This window comes from Sylvia atricapilla, chromosome 14, assembly GCF_009819655.1.
Source record: "Sylvia atricapilla isolate bSylAtr1 chromosome 14, bSylAtr1.pri, whole genome shotgun sequence".
In the NCBI taxonomy this organism is placed as follows: domain Eukaryota; kingdom Metazoa; phylum Chordata; class Aves; order Passeriformes; family Sylviidae; genus Sylvia; species Sylvia atricapilla.
Window position 1 is genome coordinate 10,705,433 of NC_089153.1, and position 21,216 is coordinate 10,726,648.

The following is a 21,216-nucleotide window of genomic DNA, read 5'->3' on the forward strand; positions in this document are numbered from 1 at the left end:
ATAACACCCCTGTTGCACATCTGGAGGTGGAGCTGATCAGATTCAAACCAGTACCCAGTTTGCCCACAGGCTCCAGTGGAAGGTTGGAAAGTCTGCATCATTTCTCTGGCAGATGTCTTCACATACAAGTCATGTGAAGAGCTGAGGTGACTCCCACATTTACCAGCAATCATTATGTCAGCTGTACCTCACTCAGTGCTCACTCCTTACTCCACACATCATCCACCCAAAACCATCCCTGCAGTGGGAATGGCTCTCAACTCGCAGCAGCGTGACTTAGTGACAGCTGGAAATGGCAGAGCAAGGTTAGAAGCTGTTGTCACCCTCTAAATTCAGCCTGTGAGTGTCCTCTGCTTGCCCCTTCTCCCTGGTGATGTTCAGTGTGCTCCCTGAGCAGAGCCCACCTCTGCCTGGAGCCTTCCCCCTCTGGGGGTGACAGGAGCAGTTCTGGGAGCTGATTTCTGCAGGGCAAGGCTTTCCTTGTCAGTATGTTTTCTTGTAGAGAAACAAGTGAAGAGGCTCCCTCACCTCACCTCGTGGTTCTCCTGAAAACCATGTGCCAACTGTTGTGCTTTTCAGCTGAAGAAAGGCAACTCCTTCAAATGCCTCTGGAGAAATTCTGGCTGCAAAAAATACTGATCCTTCTGAATAATCAGCCTAGGAAGACAATAGGCAAGCTAATTGCTGCATCATATACTCAACACAGGGCTTGGTCTGGAAAAAGTCTTCAATAAAAACTATTTTCATAGCTTGCAAAGAGATCCCTGTAGGATGGACTCTGCTGGGAGAGATGCTATCACAACACAACATTAACCCTCCCAAACAACAACAGCCATATTTACTAGAAGAATTTGCCTTTGGGAGTAGCCCAGGCCCACCAGCTGAAAGGAGGCAACACCACTGGATCCATCCACCTGTAACTCCACACATTTTTAACATGTTTACAGCAAATGCCATTATTGAGCTGAAGACAGGTCTGACTTCACTCTAAGGAATCAATCTGAGCAAGTAGTCCTGCGTGAGCACAGAAATGTTTCTGAAAGTGCCACGATTCTGCAGTCAATAACAGCCATGAGTGCAATTAGCTGAGCTTTTCTCTTGTTTACATTGAGATAAACCATGGATTTGTTTCTGTGCCAACATTAGAGCTGGGTATTTGGCATGGGAAATCCATAGCAGAGAGACAGGAAGAACTGGAAAGAGCGAGCCCAGCTGAGCAGAAGCACATGTTAGTGTTCCTATCTCCTCTATCATTTCTGGAGAAATCAATTATAGGAGACCTGAATTTAAATCACATATTTATAAATTGGAATCAGGCAAAAACACTCTGGAAACAGTCTGCTTCACACACTTCATTTAGCACTGATTTAACACAATGAGAGACCATGTGAACATTCCTAAGTAACAATGAACTATGTAAACCAGAGTTATTTCATTTAAGGTAATGAAATAAGGTTTTAAAGTAATAAAGTGCCTGGCCCATGCTGAGTGAAATGCAGATTAATAAGTAATTGCTGGTACTGAGGTACTAAAGGTGCTGAGCAACTAAATAAAGGCACTGGGAATATGCTAAGGCTGTATAACTCGTTAATACCTCTTGTAAAGAGAAGTGTTATTTCAAGGTCTGTCTTAAGTGGCCAGAAGAACACAAGAACTAACAAGGATTACAAAATAAAAGTCCAGGTTTACGTCAGTTTGGCTTCCATAAGCTGAGCTGCTTTGTTTTCCCATTTCTGGGAGATGGGAATACACCTCAGCCCCCTCATTATCCCCATGGAACTGGGATCTATGGGCTGGAGGATATATCTTCACTTAATCAAAGCAGGAGAGTGTGGAGAGACTGATGTTTCTCAGGCAGAACAGCTAGCTCTCTAGAGGAACCAGAGCTGCATGAATCATGCTTGTGTTTGTATTTCATAAACATAAATGTATCTGTGTTTCTCAAGATGCAATGTTAATGTGAACCTCTTCTGGATGATCAGGTGAGCTCTTACCTTACTGTGTGTGAAATCCAATTTACTGGGGTGTGATGCTTCCATAAAGGCACAAGGAAAGGCTGGGCACCTCAGGCATGTGCTGCCACTTTTCCTCAGGCAGCAGCTGGCAAGACAGCAATTCATTAAAAATGCAGAAATCCAGTTAGATCGGGAGCACACCCAGATCTCTTCCCATTTTTTTGGCAATAGTTTGTGTCTGGTCTGAACACTGGTTGCTGCTGGCTGTTTGAAAAGGTTTCTTATCCTTTTTCAAGGCCAAAGACTGTATTATTAGTCCTTGTAATTAGCTATATTCGACAATTAAGGCCTGAGATGCTTCAAAGGGGTTGTATTTATCACCAGCCCCCAGTTTTTTCCCTGACACTGAGGCTGCTCTCAGCTCCCCACACACCTCCTACGTGAAGTCCATCAGAGCAGACACATGATTAATTCCTGTGTCCTTGCCAGGTCTCGTGTTGCCTCTTTGTCATGGCACCCATCATCTAGGGAGCTACAAAGACAGTAAAACTGAGAGAAAGAAACTCCTCAGAAGTGCCTAGAACTGGCTGTATTTGCTGCTGTGGGGGTGAGTTACCCCTTGACTTTCACCTCTGTGTTTGCCAGCCTCGGCCAGCACTGGCTAAAGAGCAAATGAGGCAGAAGAGCCCCAGTGTGTGCCTGGTTCCACTGAGTCTGACCTGTCCTACCCTGAAGAGGCTGCACAGACCAGCACACAAACCCCTTCCTGGCCTGGCTGTGACTCTGTGTCCTCCCTGCTCATTTTCCACCCTGTTTGTTGTATCCTGAGTCCTCACAGAGCAGGGAAATGCTGGAGCACAGCAGAGCTGGCACAGTAAAACTGGAATGTGTGTGACACAGCACAAGAACTGTCATAGCACAAATACAAAAGGTTTGGCCTGTAAATTCTCATATATACAGCTCATGACAAAACATCCAAAAAGCTCTGGTTCTTCAAATCCAACCAAGGGCCTTTTGAAAGGATCCAGTCTTCCCTGTGCAAAATGAGAGCACAAAGAGAGGGCAGGGAGCTGGACTGGAGTCCCCCTGGCTTCTGCTTTTATTCAGGATCCATCCTTGCCCTTGCCTCCAACACCTACTGCTCTGCAGAAGGGTCTCTGCTAAAGGAAGAGCTGCTGACTTCCCATGTCTATCAGGATTGCTATTTCCTTGCATCCTGGTGAACTCTTTACAACAACATGTTGTAAACATGCTGTCAACATCTTCCTTCCCTGGATAAAAGTTGGCTTGTATTCCCTTTCTCTGTGCTCAGGAATCACAGTGTTCCTAAGCACAGCATGAATGTTCACTTTTACCTTTTCATGGATGAGCTGCAAAGGTGGAGCTCAAAGGGAGAATTCTGTTTATAAGATTCCAGAGGAGTTTAAAATTACCTCCCCCACATGAACACGGGTCATGCAAATTCCAAGCTCATCTAAAATAAATTTTGCACGTGGGCAGCTGTCTCCATTGAAGCAGGTGGGAAATCACCACAGGCAAAGAGCCTCCCTAAACTCAGCCTTTTCCTAGACCCTGTGTTAGCCAGGTATGACCTGTACAGGCTGTAAGAGAGGAAGACAGTCACAGTTTTGTAGCCAAAACCTATAAAAAAGTAGCTTCTTCTCAACTGCAGAAGGAGGCAAAATGTTGTGACCTTGACTCAGGACTGCCTTCATGATGGGATGCCTAATTGGATTGTTTTTTGGTTTTTGTTTTTTTGCAAATACATCTGCTGACCTCTGGACAGAGAGTGCGAACTTCTTCAAAATTAGGAACTACCTTTGTTCCTAACCATGTAGTCTAGGGCCAAAGAAATGGAGATTGTGATAAGAAAAAGGTAGGCTTTATTCTTTCCTATTATCTTAGAAAGTGCTGGTTGCATTTTGAAAGTTGAAGAATACAAAGGGAGTCACAGTTGCCCCCACTGAGACTTACAAAAGCTAATTCTCCACAGGATATATTTTTTTATCATAGGAATAGCAAAAGCTCAGCCTATAAATGAAAAATCGCCAATTATGCCCATAAAGTCAAATGAAAGCTTTTTCAGGCCAGGTCATACACTGCAACAGCAGAATTGGCAGCAGGGTAAGATCAACGACTTTTAGCAATTGTATGAAGTTGTGAGCTGGACATTTGCCCAAATGTTAACCAAAAGCAGATGTATGGAAAACAAATAAGTTTCAGAGCAACCTATTGGGTCACAGGCTGCATCCACAGCAAGAAGAGATATTACTGCAGCTTCTCTTTGCTTTGCTAAAAGGTTTCCAGCAATCTTTGTTCCAGTTCCATAGCTGGGGAACTAAGATAGAACTAAGTCTGTCTCTGTACAACATATTTTTATTTCAAAGTCACTTCTGCAAGAAGAAAGGGAAAAGGCCCCAGGCTGGCTGTAAACACTACTGTACAACAATCCCTGCCATCTCTCTCCACTCTGCAAAGAAATGTGTATTTCTATATCCTGTCTTTTTAGAAGGGCCAGAAGGAAAACTTACTTTCAGGCAGATGTGGAACATTTTTCCCCACAAAGATGCATGTATCTCTTCCTGCAGGACTGATTGTGGTGCTGGAGCCCCAGTCAGCCGTGCTGGCTTTGTTTGAGATGATTTCTATCTTTTTTTAATCCCTCTGGTGTTGAATTTGGACTTTTCAAAGCTACAGGAATGGAAGGAACTTCATCAAGGATATCCACCCTCTGAGGACAGAGACTCAGGCACAGCTCAGGACATCTCCAGAGCAGCATTCCAGCAGGGTGTGGGAGTCTGCTCCTGCAGATGTTGTTCCCATCCCCAGGCAGCTGCAGCCCTTGCTGAAACCTCACCGAGCCACAACCCGAGAGGCAGAAGAAGTGCACAAAGTCAGTGATTTTGAGATACTTTAAGTGCTTTTATATTGGCTGACAGCTGCCCTCAGGGAGGGAAGGATTTACTAGAGCTTCAGGAAAGAGGGGACAGCAAAATGTCTGAGACTCAGCTGGTCTGAGTCTGTTGACTGTTCACACAGTTTAATTAAAACCAACTATCCCCTCCCCCCCTCCCCTTTTTTCCCCCTATTTCTGGACAAGGGAAGCAGGACTGTCAATAAATGTATAAGCAGCCACTGCTTCTGGGTCTTTCTTCTGAACCTTTCAGGCGCTGTTCTGAGAGGAGCTGCCCAGCCCTGCTGGAGCTCTGGGCAGGCACCTCTACAAACGCCTTGATGATGAATGGCATCACCTCCTGTGCCTTGTTCCGGGCTGCTCTGACAGCGCTGTGACCGAGGAGCAGCCCCCGAGCCCGGCAGCATCCCGGACCTGCTCCCCCCCGACCCTTGGTCATGCATCAGCTGCCGAGGTTAATGCTTATCTCTCCACAACTCCTACCGCATCTCTCTGTTACCTTTAGGGGAAAAAGAATTAATTTAAGCTTTCAGGAAAATCCCAAATCTCTTGTCCTGGGTGCTGGAGCTCACAGCTGTCGGCACCAGAGGGCGCCTCGCTTCTTCCTCGCACCAGGCGGAATTCCGGGAACATCCTTTTGCTTCCTCAAACCCTTTATTCCCGTAGCCCTAGAGATAAGTTGTGTGCAGGCCAGAAGCTGCGCACTCCCAGGCAGTCAGTGCTGTCCGTAAATCGCCAGGACTCCGCTGCAGGAGAAGGAAAACACGTGTCCAACGCCATCCGGACAATGCCCGGGGTAAAACCCGGGGCCAGCCCCAGTCCCTGGCCCGGGCAAGCTCTGCTGCTGCACTGCTCGGCTCCTGCACGACACACAGCCCCAGCCCCTAAAGCCCTGAACCTCAGACAAATCCTGCAAGCAGTTGTATTTCAGAGCCAATGTCCTGCATTTTCACGCTGCTAACATGGGCTCCGTTCTCCCTGTGTCTAATCGCAGCGTGGAGCAGCGGGGTCACAGAGGAGGGGGCAGCGGCGTTCAAAGGGTCCCAGGAGGGGATTTCCAGCACAGTCAGGGAGCACAGGGCACACAGCACCCCTGCCAGGGGTCACTGACTTTGTACTTTGGGCTCCCGGCTGAGCCAAGCAAGTCGTCCACTCTCTCCTAAAGGGACCAGTTTTAAAAACTAAACCCGTCTTCCCCTCCAAAGAGATCGTTGTTGGCAGGCAGTAGCCCAGGACACTTGTCCCGGTACACATAGGTCACTGCTGATGTTTATCCTGATTACTCAATAGCCTGACAGCAGGAAAGCAGGTGTATGGCAGCCTTGGCATCTCCAACCTTTCCCCCTCCTGGCAGCCCTCTCACACAGAGCCTCAAAAACTTTGGGTATCTTTCCTCTCCGAGAACTTCCCAAAAGAGCTTTCAAGCACTCCTCAAGCTCCCCCCAATCCCCTGGGCACAGGACACCCTCTCCCCACCCTGGCCGGCTTTTCCCTGCAAGCTCTTTGCCTGGCAGTGACTGTTTATAGAGGAAAGCTGAGAAAACTCTACTTATACTGTCTCAGAACTGGATCTCCAGTAATAGAAGATTTTCCTAATATAACTGTGCTCTTTGCACCCTCAAAACCATGCTTCTCCTCCATTTTGACTAATAGTGTTCAACAGTTATTTTCCTCATTAAAACCTTGGTTCAATGCACATCGATTTGCAGTTCCCACAAAATCTGTCTTTGAAAGAATTTTCTTTTTTTATCAGCATCCTGATCACAGCAAGCTTCATTGAATAAATAATGTAATTAAAGTAAAATGGGGGATTGTGGAACAGATGTGTAGGAACCTTGTTCATTCTTCAGGCCAATGTCTGAAGAATTTCTTTCCTCTGTTTTCAGAGAAGGCGCATGTGATCAGAGGGAAGGTTATTCTGTCCCAACTCAAAGGACATGCCCAAGGCTGCCTTCCATCTCCTCTCCCTCACTTGCTCCTTCAACTTCCTGGTTTCTTCTTCCTATTTACCTGCAGTGCCACACATCCACAAGCAGTCCACCTTCAGGACTTCACCCTCAGCCCCTGCCCTTTCTTCTAGGCTGAAGAAAGGTGGATTTTCATAGACTACAGCACAAAAGTCAGCTCTAAAAATCTTGATCACTTTCTATGAACTCAGCACATACTAAGAAATAAAGGCAGTTTGGTTCAGAAGAAAAGCATCTTCTGGTGTGTAAGAGCAGTGGTTCCTGGCCACAAACAGCAGTAACTGCTGCAGTAGCGATTCCAGGGATGAGAGCTCCTCATGGATAGAGAGACACAAGTGATGTGCTCACTGAGGGTGAGCACTGGCATTGATTCACTGGCACTGAGTGAACTGTCCCAGTGGTGGCTCCCTACCCCATCTGCTCCCAAGCTGCTGCTGTTGGGGCAGGAAGGAGCCAGACCTCAGTGTGCTCCTGTGTCAGTCCCAGCAGGAACTGAAGCCAACCAGCACCATGGTCCAAGCTGCCAGTCCAGGAGCTGCTGGGGCCCCTCTCCTGCACGGGCAGAACACGGCCCCAGGGGATGCAGCTTCACCCGAGCCATCACCAGGGCACACCGTGGAACTCAGACCCACCTCACAACACCCTGCAGCTACAAACAGGAGCAGCAAAGACTCAGCACTTGGGTTTAAGAGATGGCAGTGGAGGAGAAAGCATGATGAGAAACAAAGACACAAGACAATAAAGGTTAAGGTACTTTTATTATAAAAGTCTATACAATGAGCACCAGACATAGCAATGCAATTATATCTGGTTTAGTTATATATATTCCATATCTATATATCCATATAGATATATAGGTTTTGCTTTTACCAAAGTAAAACTGTTATATCACAAAATGCCTAGTTCTACCATTTATTTATTGCTCAACAAGGATGGCACAAAACACACTCAGCATAACTGTTGCCATGCTTATCTACTATACTGAATAAACAGCCAAACACTGCATAACAAACACAAAGCAGCTGTTAATTCTGAATTGGAACCAGTCTGATCACTCACTCACTTATAAAAATATTGGAATCATATAGATTTAAGCATTATAAAGGAGGAATATATTATTTAAAACATTTAAATAGTGCATATTGACATTTTGCATGTGGTATATAAAACACAAACATTCATGTACAACACTATACAGTACACATTAGTTTCAATGTTTGGATACACCCGTGTCTGCAGACTGATAGAAAAGGAACTGAAGTGTACATTGCACAATGGAACTGAATAAAATTGGTAAATGGTCTCAAGACTAGTTTAACCTCATAATTCTCTAAGGTCCCAGATAATTCTGCAGTTAAAAAAAAAAAAAAAGAAAAGAAAAAAAGGCATACCACCAGTGCTCAATAGTTTTAGTGCTTTTTTTTTCTGAATTCCAAAATTACATGCCTACAAGCAGAGTAAAACAAACCAAGAAGTATTCTACAGTACACAAATGAAATCTGAGCACTAAGAATCCTACTTGCAACCTATTTCATATGCTTCATGACAGAACAGCAAGTCTCTGAGGTTATGTGTGAGCCATTTCTTACATCGTGAGAAAGTTAATTTTTGGTCTTTCATAAAGCAGAGTGAATCATTGCTATGTTGACATTAGCCATAAAAACATGCAGTGAGAGAAGGTGCATGCAAAACATGGCCACAATCAAACTGATACACTGAAATTTAAAAAAAAAAAAAAAAAAGGAAAAAAAAAAAACCAACTGAGAAAGCACCAGCTGAAATTAACTTTTTGATTCTGCCAGACCAGAAACAGCTGCGGATGGCTGCTGCAGAGCAAAGCTAGTCCCTAAATCATCATTCAGCACAGCAGATGTGATACTCAAAACATTATTTAGATTCAACTCTGAAGCTAAATCATGCAAGGCCCATAAACTGTTTAGCTTACATCGTAAGGATTAGATAATGTATTTTTATTCTCCAACTGTAAAACAAAACCGTGATAAACAGCAGTAATCTTTGCACTCCAAACCGACGGTTCTCCCTGTGTTGTGTGTTAACTACACTGATTTTAGCCCTTGACACCATACTCATTTCAGGTACAGTGGGATTTTAACTGTCCTAAGCCAGCTCCTTTCTGTGGAGCCACACAAGTCTGAGCACCATCAGATTTCCCAAACACCAAAGTGTTCACTGTGCTCCTCAAATCTTCCGAAAGCGGAGATGCCGCATCCAATTCAGCCCAAACACTACGTCACCACTGGCTGATAAACAGCAACTGAAAAAGGGATCAAATGAACAACAATGACAGGAGTCCTGTAGGCAGCATGTGATTGAACTTTTCAGTTTTCCAGGGTTTAAAAGCCACTAAGAAAAGGTCACTTTCTGGTTTGTCCACTGTCATCTTTATCAAGGAGGAAACATGACTGCTAATGAGCAAAATCCACAGACGTTAATTATTACTGTGTATAGGTGCAATTTAGAATACAAAAAAAAAAAAAAAATCAAAGTTGTTCCACAGCAGTCCTTTGAAAGGTATTACAGTCTGTTTAAGTGTTCCAGGAATTAAGAGCTGTACCCTTAATTTGCTGATTTTTTTAGGCAAGAGGAGTAGTTCGGTGTAGCATTACAATATAAATAATTTCTTCAACAATGCAAAAGGTTGATAATAACAAAAGTCTCAAAGTTCTTGAATGCTAAAGAAAAAAAAAGCTATGGTTGTTTTGGAACAGGATGAATGTATCTGGAATACAAAACTTCGATGGAAACTGTGTTTGCTAAAGTTGGATAGAGCAGTCTCAAACTCAGAAACCTTATTTGCTCTCTAGACAGGACCTACTTACCCTTCAAACATGTCCTAGTGGCACCACAGTAAAGTGCACAAACTGGATTCTCTCAACAGTGCATGACACATGAACACAAGCACCCAATAAGTACAGGGATAGTATATGGAAACAGCATGTTACTCAACAGGTTGGAGGAATATCATTTAAATTGATTTTGAAGAATCTTGTTTGCTGATAAGGACTTCTAACAGCCTCAGTTTGGCTTTGATTTTCTTGTACTCCCTGTACTCATCCAGCATTGGGACCCGATCTTCTTTCTGTACGTTCCTGTAAAAAGAAAACCATCAAAATTTCAACTAAATCTTCCATCCTGCAGCAAGCCAAACACAGAAGCAGCTACAGAAGTTATTTTAGGGCAGATGAAAACATTATTGGCAGCTTGTTCACCAATAACAGGCATGACATTATATTTCAGTTTATTGTAGTTAAAACTGACATCAACTAAAAAACAGAACTGAAAACCCAGCAGCATTCAGCACAACTGCTGCAGCACTGGGTAAATATCATCACCCTAAGCACTCCTGGGAATTTTACTAACAGGATATGAAGAGTTTCATTTCACATCCTGTGTACACACTACAAAAAAGGACAAATTTAAGTCAATCTACCCTTTTTACTGTAAGTAGATTGACCCATAAACCAAATTCTCTGATTGGCAGCAGAGAATTATTCTTACTGGACTATAATACATAATCTATTAATATGATTAACCTCATTATTTGCCATTGAAACCAAAAGGAGTTTTACTGGAATTTGTATGACCACTGCTCCAGGAATTTGTAGTTCAGGAGAAGACCCAGCCAAGTGAGAGCATTTGCCAGTCAAGAAAGTGACCTCTTAGGAGTGTTGTTAGTTTTGTTCATGACATGAGACACCTCAAAAATACAATGGGCAGCAATGCAATCCAATTCATGACAAAACAAATTCAAATAAGAAGCCTAAAAGAACTAAACAATATGGAGAAGAATAAAAATGATAAAAACCTTTAATGGTAAAACAAATATCCACTGCCAGAACTGACCTACTGGAACAAGAGGCAAAGGAGCAAATTTCCCTGCCCTATGTTACAGAGGAGGGATAATATGGGGGTTTTAAATTTAAAAAATCATACTTTTTAGTAGGTATTTTTGAATTATTTTTCTAAATGGAACTGTTAAAAATACACGAAGTTATCTCCCATAGGAGATTATTCACAGCAGATCAAACCAGCTCAGATTCCAGCTGCCAGCATTCAAAGTTAGAAAACATACTTGGCTACATAATGAGATTGCAGCCCAGCATCTGGTTTTGTGTTAAACGAACCTTCCATTCTGCTGATAAAACTCCTCTTCAAATTCTCGTAATGTCTTACGTAGCTTCTTCTTCTCAGCTCTGGCTTTCCACAGTTGCTCCAATAATTCAGGCCTAAAAATTTCAAGTGAAAGAAAAATATGTTGGCTGTATGATAGAATTCAAATTCCTCAGAAACAACTGAGCTAGAAACAACTGCACCAATAATTTATTCGTCTGGCTCATAAGGAACATGGTGTCAGTTTGAAAGTAAAATATTGAGAACAAACTAGCAGTTAATAAAGGGGTATAAATTTTTCTGCTGTCTACACAGCTCAAGTAAGGCTGAAGAAGGTGTAGAAGATACTAAATAATCCACTGAGTACAAAAAGATCTTAGTCAGATATGTCAGAGCAAAGAACACTCATTCAATCCAAACATTTCCTGAGAAGTGCTGAACATGTCACTCCCTTCCACCCAACATCATAGATTTAGTATCATGACTCTAACTACAATAATTACAACTACTATAATTAAATTATCCCCTTAGGTGTCCATACATAGAAGCAGCTCGGGTGCTGGAGAGCCTCAGGTCCCGGGTGAGTTTCTCTTGACCATCTTCAATATCAGACTCAGAGTTTTCAACTGGGCTTAGGACGGGCTGTGTTTGGGCAGCAGTTTTTAAGATATCATTCAGGTCTGCAGACAAACCATCACTTTCCTCCTCTTCTTCCTGAAAGTGAAAACAGAAATTCAAAACAAATATGTATTTCAGTTCCCTATTACAAGTGCTGGGAAGTATTTTTTAAATGCACTATACCTACCTTAATTTCTTCAAAAAAATGGGCAGTTTCACCTTCAATAATGGGCTGTAACATCTGCCCCCGCCTCTTGGTTGATGGTGATCCCTGAAAAATGGAAATTTGTTTCAAAATGTACAGTAAGACATCAAGTGTTGTTTGAAGTCAGAATTACATTGAAGTCACCCAATATTCCTTACTTGAGATGAATAGAAGACTGCAAACATACTTACAGAGTACAAATAAAATAACCATACAATCCAAAAAGCTCAGATACCCAAGGTATTCTTGACACAGAAACAAATGTTGTAACTTGTAATTTGTTTTAAAATATTCCTTTTCAGACTTCCAATAATAAGCATTTGCTCTCTCCATGTTTTGTACAGGACTGATAAAGTGCAGTGATAGCTCTGAATTTGTATTTATTCTTGTTCCTACCAAACCAAAGCAGTTACAGAGGACAGAACTGGTTATCTCCTGCCAGGCATCCACTGGGAATAATCCTGCCAGGTTCTTTTTCCAGACCACTCTGAAGCCTTGCAGTTGGAAGTGTGACAGAGCTATCTGTTGCCACCTCAGACTCAAAGTCCTTTGAACACCAGCCTAAAGCAGGTGCCCCTGTGATGTCCAGGTGCCTCTTTGCACACCTGCCATCCAATGTCCTGCTCATCCCTCAACCCCAGACAGCAGAAGCAATTCCAACAGATGGTCTCTGGACAGGAAAAAGGTGAAACACAAAAGCCACACAGACAATGATCTGTCAGAAACTTTAGTTCATGAAAGGTAAATAGTCTCCTGTTTCTCTGGGCATTTCCATACAGGCCTCAGTGCATATCATTAATGTACCAGGATACAGTAAGAGATCTCATGGAATCAGTGGTCATATAAACCTAAAAATCAATTCTTGTAATATCTGGCATTGAATATAGACTACTTAAAAGCTACAACTGAACAAGCCTTGGCAATACGGGAGAGTTCCTCATATCTCTTATAGGTTTCACAAATGACCCGTGAAAAAGATTTTACAGATAATACAGCAGATATTAGGAATCATGTTACTGACATCTCTCCTGAATTTAAAATCATTCTGGTGAGGTATCATCCATGCCTTTATTTCACAGCCAAAAAAACAGAATGAGTATACTACATTCCTAAGGCTACCCAGAATGTAAACCCCATCTCAGCTGAAGAGCCAGATTTCAGAGGGGAAAGATGGGATAGAGCTCAATCAGTCAAGGGCACCACCAAAAAGCTGTGACTCACCAGTCACAGAGGAACACATCTGTGTTTATGGAGTTCAGAAAAGAATTGTGATAGAAAAGCCCTTAAACTTGATTGTGATGCAAATCGCATTTTTCTTTAAAAGGAGCCATCAAAAAAAAAAAACAAAACACCTATGTGCAGGAAAGGCAGGATCTTGACCTGGTCCCTTTATCTCAATGTACTCCAGCTAGAGGGGAGAGCTAAGAACTGTCAGTGACAATGTAAACAGCAGATTAAGTTCCTGCTGAGTAAGCCCAGCTACCCTTGTCTGGGAAGAACTGTCTGTATGCAAAGAGATTATCTCATATCAGCTATGCTTCCTTCCAAAATGGTCAGCAGCCAACATCCAAACAGGTATTTTGCAAGTCTGAGTCAGTATGCAAGGCTTGGATTACAGCTCATGCAGAACAAAACCAGCTGCCTGTCATTCCCCAGCTGTTTTACAGGTCCTATAAACTAGGTTAAATCAATTTCCTTGCACAGTATGAAAACTTTTCTTCCTCATCTCTTAGAAGACCACAGAGAGAGGACAGAAAATTCAGAAGGAAACAAAGTAAAAACACAATGAAAAAGCACAGATGTTGTACAGATGCTGCAGGTGCTGGGAACATGTCTCTCTCTGGAGAAGCATGAAGGAATGAAATGGTTCTGATGGCAATCCTGTCACTCAAGCCTCTGCTGACAGCAACCTGCACTGCAACTGGTGTTACTATTCTGGGGAGGACTGAAAGTACAGTATGTCCTGTGGATCCATACCTAGCACAGGCACTTGGGAACATCTCAGCCACAGCAAGCTAGCACAGCTCACACACTTCCACAGAGAACCATTTCTTTCCCAAGAGCCATCAAGGTCACAGGCAGCTTGTAACTGCTCTCCTCTCAGCAGTGAATCAATCCAATGCCTCAAGTACAGTGACAACAATATCGTACATCTTCCACAAGAAAGATGTTTCACAGAACAGTGTTACTAGCTCTTCTAAAGGCAGCCTCGCAGTTCAAAAGTGGGAAAATAAACAGAAATAGCATTTGTTCTACTCACAAGAATAGGAGTAATGCTTGCTCTAGTTAACATTTGTTTTACAAGTCTGTATCTGTCATAAAGTGGCTTCACAATATGTCTTTCTTCTCTAGTAACCTAGAGGCAGAGAAACCACAGAATTAATTATACCGGTCACTCAATCACAGACAAGCAAACACAAAGCCGTGTGCTTCTCCTGCCAGCCACCAACATTCCAACTAGGAATATAAAACTACCTTAAATTGTGCATGTGAAAGGGGGTTTATGCAGACAGAAGGGAATAAGTGGGTGCTTTTTCATTCTCTCTCACTTTAACAGTCTGTATTTGTCAGGGAAAATATTTAAATGCTTTCTAAAAATTAGGGGAGCTTCAGCACAGGCAAACTCTCTGTCTTTAGATATCCATGGATAAGAGGCAAAAAAGGGACCAAGAATTGGGGAAAAAAAGATGTGTGCCTGGCAATGATGATGGTTCTACAGAAATGAAAGGGAAAAAAAGAAAAAGATGGAACTGTAGAGAAGGGGGGTGGAAACCGTCTTTTCATTTCTGTTTCTGTGAAATCCAGAATAACATTTCCCGTCTTTTCCCAGGAAATTCAATAATCTTGTTTATTTTTAAGACATCTCTTTGCCTCACAGACATATAGACACCAAATGACATCCATCACTTTGCACACTCCAATAACCTGCTGATTTCTAAAAAGGGGGCCTATTAATACATACTTTTTTCTTTTTTTAGAAGTCAATGCAGCAAGTTCCTCAGATGGCAACATGGAGGCCAATTGATACCTTTGTGTTTTGGAGAAGGAAAAAGAAGAACCCCACACACCAGCATTAAATTCTGAAGTACTATTGCTCAAGAGTTACTGCTGTCTATGCACACAAGGACACAGTCTGAAATAAAGCCAAGCATTACCGGCCGTCCATGCTGGCTTTCATAATACAGGAGGCTCTTCTGGAGAGATGTTTTCTCTTCTACCAAATGGTCCTTTGTCATTTTCTATCAAGAATAATTAGCATTTAATCAAACACAAGTCACTTTTACTTGCTATACAGATGCCTAAGCCAAACTTAGCTTAGTTAACATCATACAATCCACCTTCCTTCCATTTCAAGCTATTCAATATTGTCAGTACATACTTGTAAATATTTTAATATAGAGCAAGGAAAATGTGGTTCATGTTGATAATTTCCCCACTGAGTCTGAACTATGATGGCCTGGCAAAGGGCTGCTAGCAGAGGCACCACAGTGTTGATAAAATGGCATCTCAAGTGTCTGACAGTGCTCTATTTCCCCCTTATTCTCTTAGAAAAAGCCTATCCATAACTTTATGCTTACCTTTATATCTTCTGGTAAACATCTCTCAACTCGTTTTTCCTTCAATCTTTTCAAAATGAGTTCAACTGTAGCCTCCTTGGTGGGCTTCTTCTCTTTCTGCACAACCCGCATCTCATCTTCATTTTCTTCATCCTCTTGGTCAAGAGAGGAACCAAAGCTTTTTGGAAGAGTGTTACTCCGTGGACGTGTTTGAGGTATGAATTCTCCCTCTGAGCTCCTCTGCTTTGCATCTGAAATGGGAAAAATTGCTCAATCCAAAGGTTTAAAAGAAACTACACACTCACTTTGTTTAACTGCAAATACAGGAACATAGCAATTTGCATAGGGAAAGTTTCTCTCCCAAAGAACTAAAGCCAAAATAATTTGATTTTTGAATAGTGCAGAATGTAGAAATGAAACATTTTTGTGTGCTCTGGAATTTTACTGAAAGACTTGGGCATTTCAGTCATGCAGCTAATTTGTGTTGGTAGAGAACAAGAAACTGTAACAATCTCTTACCTTTTATTTGCTTTCTCAATTTGGTAAGTTCAGTCATCCATTTTAAAACTTTTGGATTGGCTGCAATATCACTATAGGAGGGCTGAAAAAAATACAAATAAACTACATATTAAAACAAACACACTAAATCTTGTTTATAAAGACTTCTTTCAAGATTTGTTAATATTTGTGACAGTGAACGTGAACAGTTACAGGAATACCACTCAGTATCAGATCAGATCTCAATGCGAACATAAGGACAACAGTTGTGAAAATAAAACTGAAACAACCTCAGCAGCTGAACCAGAGAGTGGTAAGACACTTCTGCTTTTCTACACATCTGATCTGAAGTGCCCTCAGTCTCACAGCAGAACTGTCACACTGTCCTCCTTTGGCTCTGGTATTTTCTAATATTGCTAATATTGCTCAGCTCTCTTTTGCAGACAGCAGTGTGTAACAAAATTCTCATTTGTGTACACAGTTATTCAGTGATGAACTACAAGAGTCACTCAGCACTCCCACACAGTCCTTTATCCTGAGTTAAGACAGAAGTGCTAACCTACCTTACTGTTTTTTTCTTTTTCAAACTGTTCCTCAAATTGTTTTATTTTTTTCTGTAATTTCTTGACAAGCTGATAAGGTGTCTTGTCTTCCCTTTTGTCATCTTTTGAGCTAAAGGATGCTCTTCGTGTTCTGTTTAAAAACATTTTTAAAATGTCATTTAGATAATTAAATGAGTGCAAGCAACATGTATATTTAAGTAAGAGATTAATAATTTCACTTTTTCTCCAGTTTATAACCCATTAATTTTAAGTTTTCAGAGCTATTCACTCAAACTACTTTGAGCTGCTGCCTTCAAGATGTGATATTATTTTTGTCTCCCCAACATACGTAATACCCACAACACAAGAACCATATTTGAAATTCAAGTGTAATGTACCATTAATTGCCAACTCTCTGCTGCCTGGGCTATTTACCTAAGTTACTACATACTCAGTTGTGCTTCAAGTACTGGGCACAGAATAAAGCCCAGGCAACAAAATACCATTGAACAATCTTTGGTAATTAAACAGCTTCACTCAAATGTCTCAGACAAGTTAAGAGACACCTAAGTCAAAAAGTACACACATAATTTGTAACTCTTATTAATAAATTTCTTTGATTTTACTAATAGACTTCTAAAGTATGTGGTTTTGGTTTTACATCATCTTTCACACAGCTCCTTGATATTTGCTGCTCTTGTAAAACATTTTTGTTCCAAGATTGACATGAGAATTTTCCAGAACACTTCATTATACAAGGTGCCTGAAACATCCCTCAACACTCAACACAGCCAGTGACATTTATGTAGTTCAAGATATTAGCAATGCTAATCTAATAATCTACTAGAACAGATCCTTATTAGTTTCAGAATGAGGAGAACAGCTATTATCATCAGCACTTTTCTGCAGGTCAGTCTTCTACATCATTTTAACAGTACATGTTAAATATCTTCTGTGGCTAATTGGAGAAAACTTGCACAAGAATGTTTCTACATCAATAAATCTGTCAGAAAGACAACTAGAAACTCTAAACTTGTTCCAATCTCCTGTTTTCTGTTTGCTCATTTTTATGAGACTATCTCTTCCCTAAAAAGCATGAAAATTCTTTTCAACTTTCCTTTTCCCAGTAAGAGCAGCAGATAAGTCACAGGTTCTTTACAGTTTTGGAGAGACACTGCTCAGTTCATACAAATAACCTGCAGCTTGATTAGTGACAACTCTACTTTAACAACCTAGGTTAAAAAAATACAAGGGGAAAAAAAAAAAAAAAGCCAGAGCTTACATAAAATCACAGACCAGAGCCTGGTAAACAAAGCATATAAATAGGACTTTCAGCCCAGGAAGTGCCATTTGTCCAAAGCTCTGACCAAGTGCCAGGGAAAGCTCTGCAGTCCTGTCCTATTTTTATCCTCTTTCCCTTAGCATCTGTCAGTGGCTACTTGGAGAGACACCATCCCAGCTGAACCTCTGCTCTAACTCACTCCAGCAGTTCCTGGGCAGGCAGAGTAGCCAAATGGCTCCACAATGCTACATTTGACCTTGGTCTTCAGTTCATTCACACCATGAAAACCCACGGCCATCAACAGAGAGCTCAAACAGCTGCATTTCCATCCTGGCAGTAACACTTCCTGCCCATCAGACTGCATTAAAATACACACCTAACAAAAGAAAGTGCTTTGGATGAAGAGTCTAACGTTTCTGGATCATGTAAGAAACGCTGGCTTTGCCCAAAATCCAAACTCCGATGTGACAATATGGGATGACAGTCCTCTTCCAATGGATGATTAGTCATCCTCCCAGCCTGTGGGGAAAGCTGAGCTTCTCCAGATTCACTGTCCTCCTGCCAAGACTTGAAAGCAGGAAATGGATCTAGAAGATAAAAAAAAAAACCACACAAAATGGTATTTTTCTGTTAACAGAACTTTAAACAAGAGTCGAAACAAAAACGTGAACCCAATGCTTAGTCTTGTATGCTCTAGAGGATGTGGTGTCATACACAAAGTGAATAAAAACAGTGAAATACATCAGAAAGCTACAAATTCTGTCATATAACTGAAAGAAAAAGGTACTGAAATGAAGTATGCACACTAGGATCCCTTTTTCAAAGTGTATCTTGGGAGTATGCATTTCTGAGCAGTTCAACAATGTAAAAGAGCCTTATTTATGTATCCGAAATTTAGGAATAATATGTTTATTGTCCACTGCAGTGTTTTGCTGTGGAAATTAATTTTCGTATTGAACACACATACTTTGAAAGGCTGTCCTCTTGGTTTTGAAGAAGGTAAGTCTGACAGTACCTCTTTAGGTACAATGCCCATTTGCTTAAGTCTTTTTCAAGGAGTGTTTTTGGATTTTATGATAAAATCTATCTTGACACCACTGAGAAAAAGAGATTTCTTAATTTGTGGAAGGTGATTTTTTAGGAGGGAGATTCCAAAACAATCAATTCTTTCAAGTCCCTATGAAAAGCTCCTTGCTAACATCCCTTATAATTATTCGACATGGTTTTCTTGCTGTCTAAAAAAAAGCTGATATAGCCTTTCAATTACTTTAATTTAAAAACCCACCCCCCCTTTCCTTTCAGAGTTGCCTGTTTTTTTCTAGTTCAAATCAGAAATTTGAAAACTGGGTTCAAAGTGTGCAGAACAACAATAAAACCCACAAAGTAATCTTTAAAAAAAATAACCCTTGTACCTGCTTTCCACTGCACATTTACTAAGTATGATTGGGAATTTTTTTGTTGTTTTTCAGCTGTGATCTTGCCTGTTTGCACAGTACAAGATACAAGGAGGGGACCTTTTTGAATCAAGAAAAAAACTGCAGATCAGAATATTCCCAAGATATAAGGGACAGCAGGTGAAGGGTTAGTTAGAAAGCAAACCATCAACTATCAAAAGGCAGATAACTGAATGTATGGCGAACCATACTTACCCTCCCCTTCTCTCTGCAGATGCATTGTTTTGAAATCAATGAGGGGGAAAGTGATAGGGCATGGCGCTAATAAAATGAAAAAGAATGGCAAAAATACTGAAGTGAACACACAGCACAGTCAGAACAAACTATACATAACATGTAAAGCAGGAAGATACAGTACCAGGGAAAAACATCCCATCTTTTTGGACCAGGCCCTGAGCACTCTCAGCTTCCAAGAAATTCCCATGGCAGGTAAGGATGCTCAGTTCTCAGCCAATTTGAACTTTTTACTGGAAAGGTTTGCAAAGAACTGGTAGAGGAATAGTGAAGACTTATTGCAGTTTAATAAGAGACTCATGCATCCTCACATGAACAAAAGGCAAGCTCTAACGTTTTTGCAGAGCTTGTAAATAATAGAGATGGTGGTGATTTCCAAAAAGCAGGGCAAATGCAGAAAAAATACTCAGAAATATATATATCAACCATTCTGCATTTTCACCTTGGGCCAGCAAGCATTTGATGTTGATTTTCAAGAACTCTGTTGCATACAGGCCTTTGGGTTTTCTATCAGATTGGCCTTTATAACCCAAATTTATAACTGAATTTGGACTAGTACAGATTACTTAAACAAAGTCACTCTAGTTCAATGGAAAGCCACAAGAACTTGCAGTGCCTTGGAAGGCTGAGTTCCTAACAATCATCCTAAACAGGACTGAAGAATAGTCAACTTTCAAATACTTCACAGTGAAATAAGACCTCTTGCAAAGAACATGATTTAATACCAAGAAGTTATAATATAAATTTATAAACAGACATGCTGCTTTATTTTCAAAACAAAGGTCAGAAAGCTATTTGGGGAAGTAAAACCAAAAGCAATTTCATGAACTGATTTAAGGAAATAATGAAAATGGATGCCACAAACCTTCTGAGAATACATATTAAGTCATCTTAACATAAACAAAGGATGCAACAAAATGTAATGTGCAAGTAAGCAATTAAACTAAATAAAATACTGTACCATAAGCAGCATTTTTATGAGTTTTTTTACCTTTAGACTGTTCTTAACAAGAATGTTAATCTGGAGTCAATGTCTTTGGGTGCCTGCAACTTGAATTTTCTGTGCCATGACATACTCTGAATGTACAGTTTGCTGGGGCTCAAGAGCACCAAGCAGCAAATACTGCACAAAACTAGCTCTCAGATGAAGCCAACCACAAGTTTGCAAACCTCACTCTTTGCAAAATATTTAGAAGGGTTAAAAGGGAAGTGTGGACTCATGAAGCAATTAATCTGTAAGACAGTCAACAGCAGTGACAAACTAACAATCACTTCACCACTTGAGCTTCAGGACAAGGCTCTATATGCTGACGTGTGACAGCTCTAAGCTGCACTGTTACAGAACACACATTCCAGCTTTACTTCCCTCGTTTTAATATTTCCAGGACTGCTGCAACCACAAGTGCAGTGATTCCTTGTTACCAGTGTCCTGCTAAAGGTTTCACTGTGACACTTAAAGGCCTCTCAAGGAACAGCTGTCACTGGAAGAGCCTGCTCAAAGTTAAAACCTTGTCCCTGCACAGTTTACCTGCACTGCATCTATCAAGTTGTATTTCAAGTTTTCCAAACCAGAAACGAGTGGCCTGTGGCCACTGCACTGTCAGTGACAGCTCACAGTGGTTTAGCAGCTTAGATCACTTGCATTTTTTAAGGTGTGATGACTCCAAATATCAACATCAGGAAGAGGAAACACGATATAAGGAAGACAAAAAGAGAACTATTTTGAAAAGAAAGTATTGACAAGAGTGTTTTTCTCTGGTTACAACAAGCTTATGGTCGCTTTAAATAAAATAAAAGTTTTAAAAGTTACTACCAGACATCTGAGCAATAAAATTCAGTCAAGTCACAAGCTCAGAGGA

General features: G+C 41.2%; 1 protein-coding gene across 8 annotated transcripts in view; it reads right to left on the reverse strand.

Annotated features, from left to right (window-relative positions):
• Nucleotides 1-7,575: 7,575 nt before the first annotated feature.
• FAM13B (family with sequence similarity 13 member B) overlaps nucleotides 7,576-21,216 on the reverse strand; it is a 44,346-nt gene continuing 30,705 nt past the window's right edge. For 3 of the 8 annotated variants that reach the window (XM_066329071.1, XM_066329070.1, XM_066329077.1), the window contains 11 exons: nucleotides 19,319-19,384; nucleotides 18,046-18,256; nucleotides 16,409-16,538; nucleotides 15,867-15,948; nucleotides 15,369-15,598; nucleotides 14,946-15,029; nucleotides 14,051-14,146; nucleotides 11,773-11,856; nucleotides 11,509-11,681; nucleotides 10,982-11,083; nucleotides 7,576-9,946 (listed from right to left, as the gene is read on the reverse strand). In XM_066329071.1, the coding sequence (XP_066185168.1) occupies nucleotides 9,823-9,946; nucleotides 10,982-11,083; nucleotides 11,509-11,681; nucleotides 11,773-11,856; nucleotides 14,051-14,146; nucleotides 14,946-15,029; nucleotides 15,369-15,598; nucleotides 15,867-15,948; nucleotides 16,409-16,538; nucleotides 18,046-18,256; nucleotides 19,319-19,384 (1,382 nt within the window). In that variant the 3' untranslated portion in view covers nucleotides 7,576-9,822. The other 5 variants (XM_066329073.1, XM_066329072.1, XM_066329074.1 and 2 more) reach the window with 5 other exon arrangements.